The sequence below is a fragment of the Phaethon aethereus genome (genome assembly GCF_964289735.1).
Source record: "Phaethon aethereus genome assembly, chromosome: 6".
NCBI lineage: Eukaryota > Metazoa > Chordata > Aves > Phaethontiformes > Phaethontidae > Phaethon > Phaethon aethereus.
In genome coordinates this window covers 41,055,904-41,064,650 of record NC_138580.1, presented here as the reverse complement: position 1 = coordinate 41,064,650, position 8,747 = coordinate 41,055,904, and the positions used below count along the sequence as shown (strand labels likewise).

At 53.9% G+C, this 8,747-nt stretch overlaps 1 protein-coding gene across 1 annotated transcript; it reads left to right on the top strand.

The window, feature by feature from the left end:
• Window positions 1–6,390: 6,390 nt before the first annotated feature.
• Window positions 6,391–8,360, top strand: ACKR3 (atypical chemokine receptor 3). Its single transcript, XM_082001523.1, has one exon. It carries the CDS (start codon window positions 7,145–7,147, stop codon window positions 8,237–8,239), a length of 1,095 nt encoding a protein of 364 aa, XP_081857649.1. The 5' UTR covers window positions 6,391–7,144; the 3' UTR covers window positions 8,240–8,360.
• The last annotated feature ends 387 nt before the right edge of the window (window positions 8,361–8,747 follow it).

The following is an 8,747-nucleotide window of genomic DNA, read 5'->3' as shown; positions in this document are numbered from 1 at the left end:
CCCTCCTGCCGTACCTATCTCCGCGGGTCGGAGCTGGCCCTTAGCTGTGTTTATCTGCAGCGCTGAGCACAGTGGAGCCTTGACCTCGCTCAGGGCCCCCCATGGTCTGGGGAAAGCAGAGGCTCATCATGGAAGGACCCCAAGAAAAACCCAGTGAGGCGAAGCTGGTGCCCTGTGAAGGTGACTGGTCCCTCCCCGGCATGTTGCCACAGGCTCCTCCATAGCAGGGCAAGGAGCTTTGCGTTCCTCCTTGCCTAAATATCTGGAGACAACTCATGAATGGATCACCTTGCCTGGAGAGCTGCATCTACAAGGAGTTTCTGGTCGCTGAGCTGCCTGAGATCACATCTCTTGGGACACCTGCTTGGACTGGCAGCAGATACCAACTAATCACGGCAAGCAGGTAGCACCTCGACCTTCTGCTGATCTTATCTGGGGTGCCCAGCTTCTCCCCAGCCCCGCTTGCCGTGTTTTAGGGAGTTGGCTTCATATCGTGCGGGTTTTTTTCAGAGGCAGCGTTGTTTTGCTTACCGCACAAGCATTTCATCCTTGAACGCCGAGCGAAATCTGGCTTTCATAACGGAAAGGGAACAGGCTCCGTCTCTCCTGCGTGAGGAACGTGCTCGCTGTAAAAAGATAGCTGGAGGGAGGAACCTGGAAAGGGCAGCGAGGGCTCTGCTCTTGGCGAATGCAGGAGAGGGGAGGTTGCTTGCGACTCCTGGACAGACAGCAGCTTTGCGGTTGTGGATGTTGACCAGTATTTTTGGAGAGCTGTGGAAGAGACTGTACTACTTGATGTTATTTTCTGGCACACCAAGTAAGGAAAAACCACTCCGCTTGCTTTTTTGGCTAAGTGACTCTGGAGTTCTGCTAGAGTGCCTTTATTTTTAATTTTTTATTTTTTCCCTAGGATTTTCAGAGCTTGATTTAGCCAAGTGCTTCAGTACATGCTTATTTTTAAACCTAATCCTGTCGTTGTCTGAACTCATCATGCTTCAATTCTGACAACATCCATGGACTTGGGCGAGCACTCGGAATTCAAGCCGATGCCAAAACGCTTCGCTCACAGACAGCTGTGAAGTTTGGAGGACCTCATCCAGGGAAAGCGGGGGTCAGGGAGGGAGACGAGGTATGCTACATCTTACCCTCTCCAACCGGGGGATGGCGAGAGACTCATCCCTCTCTTCTTCCCCTTCCGTGGCACCTATACCCCCAGCACTGGCATGAGCATGGTGGTGGATGGGATGGTCCCGGTGCCCTGCTTGGTGGCACTTGGAGCTGGTGGCAGCCTAGATCTCGGTGGGGACAGAGGCACCACCAAACACCCCACAGGTTGGGCCTTTCTCCAGCGTGTTTCTGGAGAAAAGAAAATGCCACGTGCTCCCTGGGACATCCCAGTGCGGCGTCAGCTGGGAGATGTTGCAGATCTCTGGGCCGAGCTGGGAGGCAGCACGGGGCGAGCACCGGGCAAGCTTCGGTGCGCGCTTGGAGCTGCGGGAGGTGTAATAACCACAGCTTAATCTTCTCCTTGCTGGCAGGAAAGCTGAAGCTAATTGTGCCTTCGCTTGCAGGGGTGTAAACTTGATGTATTTGACTCTGCTTCTTGACGGGGGCAGAATTAAGGCGTCATGGGCTGAGCAATGGAGCACAGTTAAAACTGCAATCTTTTTTTTTTTCTTTTTTTTTTTCCAGAATTAAGACTGCTCTGCTGGCAACTAGGAGTCCTTTTAACCCGCACCCTCACTCTTTTTAAATGGCTCCCTTCTGCCACAGAATAAAATGTCTTGTTTTGCCACATCCCTGACTTGCTTTAAGCTTGATAACTTGTGCTAGGCGCTTTCATGGGAAAACATGTTCTCTTTTTAAGCATGTGTTTGCCAGCAGGTTTTAATGCAAGCTTTTAATTGCCTGCAGGAAAAGGATTAAGCATCTTTGGGGAAACAAAATACGTGCTTTCTGGGGGTGTTGAAGCCCTTGGGTTGCAAGTGCCGAAACGGCTTGTATCTTCCCAAAAGTGATGGTTAAAATGTGTTGTCTACCCCGTTCCTCCTGGCTGAGTAACGACGAGGTGCTTTAGGCTCTCGGAGCCGTGCCTGTGCAGGCTTTGGGCAGCGGGGAGCCACGCTCCCGCTCCGGGTTCTCTGGTGTTTTCGGAGCAGCGCGGTGGTACGTGCGTCAGATCCCTCAGAGCTGTCGGCGCCGCTGTCGGGGCTTCAGCAAGCTGTGTGGTGTGGCTGTTGTGTTGGCAGGTAGATTGTCATCTAATCCGAGCATCTTCCCCGGGACGGATGGGCGGACAGACAGGCTGACCCCGCTGGAGCTGAATATGGACCTACCCCCTTCCTTCCCAGGGGCCTTTTTAATCACCTGCCTTTCCTGCACTGAGGAGGGGTGCGAAGGGAGTCGATTTTCAGTTTTCGTGAATGAAAACTTTAGCTAGCTTTCTGGCTTCCCGTCACTTTTCCTTGGTGTCATTTTTTTTGCCTTGCCCTGGGTGAGGGAATAGAGGTGAGAATGCCCTGCCTTGCCCTTGCCTTGTCTTCTCGATAATTTATAGTGGTGGGGGAAAAAACAAATCAAAACAGAAAACAACTGGAAAGCGGCTTTTTTTCCTCCTCCTTCTCTTTTTTCTTTTTTTCCTCCTTCTCTTTTTTCTTTTTTTCTCTCTTCTTTTTTCTTTCTCTCCTTTTTTTCTTTTTTCCTCTCTCTCCTTTTTTCCTCCCCCTCCCCCCCTTTTTCCCTTTTTTCCCCCCTCCCTCTCTTCTTTTTCTCCTTTTTTCCCCCGCTCCTCTCTCTTTTCCTGCCCTGGTGTCAGCCCCCTTTCCGTCTGTCCTGCCCCCGGGTGCCTGACCCGCTCTCCCCTTAATATTAACGGAGACCCCAAAAGAGCCCCCGCTTTACCGCGCCTTAGCCCCTTCCCCGGCGGGGGAGCTGCGAGCCGGGCCGGGGGTGCCGGGGCGGGGCCGGGCCCGGGGCCGCCCCGGAGGCGGTTCCCCCGCCGCGGATATAAGGGGCGGCGGCGGCGGGCCGCGCTCACTCGCCTCGCCAGCGCGCAGCGCCGCGGCCGCGGGAGGTAAGGGCTGGGGGCGCGGAGCCGTGAGCGAGCGGGTGGGGGGTGCGCGCCGCGGGGCCCCCCCCCCCCCCCCCATCCCCTCCCGGGAGCGCGCGGGGCGGGGGCCGCCGCCTCTGGCCCCGGGCCGGGACCGCGGGGTCACCTGCCTCGGGCCGCCGCCGCGTCCCGGCCCGGCGCCGCGGCGGGCGCCCGCCGCCCCCTCATCGTCCTGGCTCGGTTTGTTGGTGTGGCGGTTCTTTTAATTTTTTTTTTTTTTTTTTTGAACTGGGAACTGCGGAAGAGAGTTGGGACGTGCCGGGCTCGGTCTCGCAAAGCCCCCCGAGGGCGTGGGTGTCCTCCTGCGGTGGGCAGACGGCCTGGAGAGGGGCCGCGCTGCCCGCCTCCCCGCACCGGAGAGCCAGGCTGCCCCTTGACGCGGGACGGGCGAAGGTGCGTGGGTGACAGTCCCACCAGCCGTCCCCGCTCCTCCTGGCACAGCCCGTTTCCTTCCCCACCCGGGAAGGGCAAAGCCCAGTTTGCCCGGAGGCAGGTCTGAGCGCGGGCAGGACCAGGCTACGAGATGCTCTAGGTGGGAGAGGGGGTGCTGAGAAGTTCCCAAAAGCATCGAGGGCTTGAACGCTGCCGCCCGGAGCTGGCCTGCCCTCCTAGGCAGGGGTGCTGGAGCCCGTTTGCTTTTTCACAGCCTGCAGCAGGTCCTGGACAGGAGCTGGGACGGGGAGCGTGCAGTCCTGCAGGCTGCATCGGCTCCAGGGACGGCTCTGGGTGTCTGGAGCAGGATTGCGGGTCCATCTCCTTTCCTTCGTGCCACTGCTCCTGCGAACTAGCAGGGACTGGCCGCAGCACACGTGCCTGCCGGGCGAAGGGGTGACGGCCTGCAAGGGCTTTGCAGCGCAGCGGATGCAAAACGCAGTTCCAGCTGCCTTCGCGAGTTTTTAGGGTATTGTGCTGTCTGCGGAGAGCGCTAAAGGTATTTTTTAACAAGTAGAGAATGGCTTTATTGAGTTTGTCTGGTGGGTTCCCCCACACCTCCTGGCTAATCTGGATGGGAGTCGGAGCTCGGGTTACAGCAGCTAATCCCAGACTATAGAGAGCCCGGCCTCGTAAGGTTATAATCTCTGGATACAGCCACCCTCCCCAGCAGGGCTTTGAGCCTGGGAGGCCGTATCGGTTTCAGATTTTTATTACCGCTCTGGGGATGCGAAAGCACACAGGCGGCCCCGGACAGATGGATGGATGCACGTGCGTGTAGCAAACCTGCTCTTGGAGTGGAAGTAGGCTGAGATTTGGGCTGAGCATCGTTTGCGTTCAGTGAGGTCCCCAGGGTGGTCGTGAGCGAGCAGCTGGGGCGGTGGTGCCCTCTCCTAGCTGCTCTCCTAGGGTGGTGGCCGTGGTGTCCCCAGCATTGGTGTGAGCCCCAGCTTCAAGGGCTTTCTGCTGCCCTGTTGCTGTCTCACTGCTGGCACCGGTGATCTGACACCCCGCAGCCACGTCTGAGTTTCGTCTCCGTTAGGGGATGTGCTGGAGGCTCGGCAGTGGGTGGTCACAGCCCCATCCTGGAGGTTGGCTTGAGTTGGGGTCTTGAGATGTGGAGTGAACCCACTCCCCTTGTTGGACCGTGTGCCTTCCCAGAAGACGCCCAGACCCACCTGTGCTATTTCTGGGGAGCAGCCTGCTGTCCGTCCAGCTCTGCTCACCTCGCTGTCCGCAAATACTAGCAGAAGACGGTGGCCCGTGCCACAGGGCTGGGAGCTTTGTGACTTTTTAGGGAGTTTGCTTTGGTTGCTGTGGGGTTTTGAGATACAGGGACTTGGGGATGGGCCTGCTTCCCCTGTCTTGAGAGGCTTTGAAAAGCTGGGGACACAGCAGTAGTGGCGGGAGCTGGGATGAGGTCTAGCAGGACACCCATCCCTCTCCCCCACTTGCAGCCCTGGGCTGAAGCCGGCATCCCGGGGAGCTGCACCTGGGCAGCGCGCATCCCTGCTGCCTGCACCGGCCGGGTGGTACAGGCAGCTTGAGGGTGGCCTGTGTCTCTGCGGGGGGCAGGATCAGCCCTTCTGCCCTGCGTAGTTATGGGTTACATCACCCTCTGCGTTCCCGAGCTGGAGACGGGGCATTGCCCATCCCCGGACAGAAAGCTGCCGCTGTCTCGGCTGCCTCTTTAGCCAGCGTTTTAGCAAAATCCGTGTCTAATTTGGTTTGAATCTAAACACTGTCTTTCAGCAGGCCAGCAGGATGAAAGTCTGGAAGGCCACGTAGGTTTGAAGCGACAGGCTATAGATCTCCTTGCGGGGCCAGTTTGGGCCCTGTTTGTGGAGAGATTTGATCTGCCCTGGGTGTGTGCACGGCCCCCCTCATTGTTAGTGCCACCAGCTTCCCTTCCACTGGGACAATAGTGCCTTGAGTCCTCCCCGGTAATCTCCCCCTTATCTCCCTCCTCTTCCGTCGCCTGTATCCCTGGCAGGCGGAGAGGGTGGGAGGTTTGGGAAGAACTGATCATGCAGATAGAGAAGCGAAAGGTGCTGTGTCAACCGACGTCCCTTGTCGGGGAGCAGGGCTGAGAAGAGGATGCTCAGCGTGGGAGCTCTGCCCTACTCGCTATCCCCTCCATGCTCCTGTAAGCCCCATCAAGAGGTCTTATGGTGGGGTTGAGGATGTTCAGAGATACAGGTGGCTGCAGGACCACCCCATCCCATAGCTCTTTCCGGCCGCTTGCTTATGCTGGTGTTGCCGCCGGGGCTGGGGCAGCATCAGAGGGTACCTCTCACTGCTGGGGTTGGTGGCATGGGGAAGAACAAGGTGACCACTGTTCAGGATGCTAGAAGTGTCCATGGTGAGGACTGTGGGTGGGCTGGCTAACCTGATGCTCCGGCTCAAGTGAAGCCATGGGGGGAATGAAATGGAGTCCATCCCTTGGAAACCCACCTCTCCATCTTTATTTTGGCATGCCTCAAGCCGGAGCCTGCAGGCACGGGGCTCCAAAACTTGCTTGGCTGAAGGATGGTGGTCATGGGCCAAGGGGGCCGGCTGCTGCCATGGGTGGTACTGTTGTCCCTGTGGGGTGGGAGGGTCCCAGCAGGGCAGGCAGCATTTTTACGCCACCCTAAAAGCACAATGGTCATTAGCAGCCCGGCTTCGGATTTTGCCTAAGCCACGTGGGTCTGCTGGCGAGGAAGTTAACGAGGAGCCCCTTGCTTTGTCCGCTGCCTGCTGATGGAAGAAGGCGCTGAAGAGGCAAGAAAAGTAGATGTAGAAAAGCAAAAGGGTGGGGAGGAAGCAGTTGTTGTGGACCCAGCTGTGATGGGGGAGTGTTTTGTAAATCAAAGCGCTCTCCTAAAAAGAAAACTTAAGCCCAGCGGATCTACTCAGTGGTCAAGCTCTGACTTTTTTTTTTCTCTCTTTTCTCAAAGCTACGTGATAATCATTAAACGTGGGGGATGCTTTGTAAAATAGAATTCAAGGCAAGGGGGAAGGACAGAGCAGGATTTAAATTTAAAATTGGATGAGGGTACAAAGCCCCTTAGTTCCCCATTTCTGCTTAATGCAGCTGGAGCTGGGCTTGACAAGATGCTGACCAGAGCTTGTGGTAAATGTTTTACGGTACCGTGTATCAGCCAGATCAATTCTACTACGCTTGAGGGAGTGCAGATAAAATGGCTTAAAGATTCCCCTGCTGAAAGCAATAGTATCATCATTTATGCTGGAGAAGACAGATTTAGTTGCCTGACATTTATTTGGCCACGGTGTACTTTGCGGATTTCACACCCGGGAACGATCGCCAACCTGATGATGTCAGATGTGAGCTGCAAGAAAAAAAAAAAAAAAAATCACACAAAAAGCTAGTGCTGTTCCTCTTTTGTTGACCAGATGAGTTCTGCTATGTGTCTGTTTTGGTTGTTTTACTCCACGGATCTCTTTAATGGAAAATGCCTTACAAGAGGAGGGCGTTACTAAAACAGCGTGTCCTGCATGTGCTTGGTACAAAGATGGCAGCAGAAATATCTCTGCTAACTTAGGTTGTTTCCTTTGATCTTGTTTTGCCTGTAGGTCACTTGAACTCCAAACTGAGCGAACATGAGTGCACTTGATTTGACTTCCATCCTTGATTTTCTGGAAACGGCCAACTTGACGGAGATCAACTGGACCTGCAACAACGGTGACTGCATCACGGTTGATGCGACAACATGCCCTGGCACGCTCAACAAAAGCGCCCTGCTATACACCCTGTCCTTCTTCTACATTTTCATCTTTGTCATAGGGCTGGTGGCCAACTCGGTTGTGGTGTGGGTCAACCTCCAAGCCAAAATGACTGGCTATGAAACCCACCTCTACATCTTTAACCTGGCTATCGCCGATCTGTGTGTCGTCATCACCCTTCCGGTGTGGGTCGTCTCCCTCGTCCAGCATAACCAGTGGCACATGGGAGAAATCACATGCAAGATAACTCACCTTATATTTTCCATCAACTTGTACGGCAGCATCTTCTTCTTGGCTTGCATGAGTGTGGACCGCTACCTCTCAGTAGCCTATTTCACCAATTCCAGCAATCGCAAGAAGAAGATAATCCGTCGCTGCATCTGCATCTTAGTGTGGCTTCTTGCCTTCTCCATATCTCTCCCAGACACCTATTATCTCAAGACCGTCTCTTCCAACAATGAAACCTATTGCCGTCCCGTCTATCCAGAGGAGAGCTTCAAAGAGTGGTTGATTGGCATGGAGCTCATCTCCGTTGTGCTGGGCTTTCTTATCCCTTTTCCCATCATTGCTCTCTTTTATTTCCTCCTTGCGAAGACCATCTCCGCCTCCAGTGACCAAGAGAGGAAGAGCAACGGGAAGATCATTTTCTCCTACGTCGTCGTGTTTCTCGTCTGCTGGCTACCCTACCATGTAGCTGTCCTCCTTGACATCTTCTATAGCCTTCATTTCATACCTTTCAGTTGTCAGATGGAGAACTTCTTATATGCCACTCTTCACATCACTCAGTGCTTCTCTCTAGTCCATTGCTGCGTCAACCCCATCCTGTACAGCTTCATTAACCGCAACTACAGATACGAGCTCATGAAAGCCTTTATTTTCAAGTACTCTGCCAAAACTGGTCTCACTAAACTTATCGATGCTTCCAGAGTGTCAGAAGCAGAATACTCTGCTCTGGAGCAAAATGCCAAATGACTGCAACCCCATAAAGAAACCTCCTTGATTCTCTGACCTTTGTTTTTTGTGTGTTGGGTTTTTTTGGTGTTTTCCTCCCTCCCCACCCCTTTCCCTGTGCTTGTTACGAACGGGGCATGAATTCCAGCCTACGAAAGAGAAAAATAGCAAAGTGTAATTTAAGAGTAGAATCAGTTGCAAGGTGGAAGTGGTACCAAAATTAAGCCTTTTGATGGTGTGTTTTGTTTCATGTCCTCCTAGCCCGCTCTGGACTTCTCAACAACGCTATGCAAATGGAAATGACTTTCTAGCAGACAAAGCCATTGTGTACCATAGATAACATGCATTTCCAGGATAAGCTTTTTCTTCCACGTGTAGATGCCCTCTTGTCTCCTTGTATATGTTATATATATAGTGTGTTGTATTTAAAAGCTCGAGACTTTATTTTCTGGCTCTTGGTGTACCTTATACAATTGTATTTGAAAATTAAATATATTTTTATCATGTATTTGAAGTATATTGCTGATGA

What these genes read in the sequence shown, in the direction of transcription:
- ACKR3 (XM_082001523.1), top strand. Translation starts at nt 7,145, where the DNA reads ATGAGTGCACTTGATTTGACTTCCATCCTTGATTTTCTGGAAACGGCC.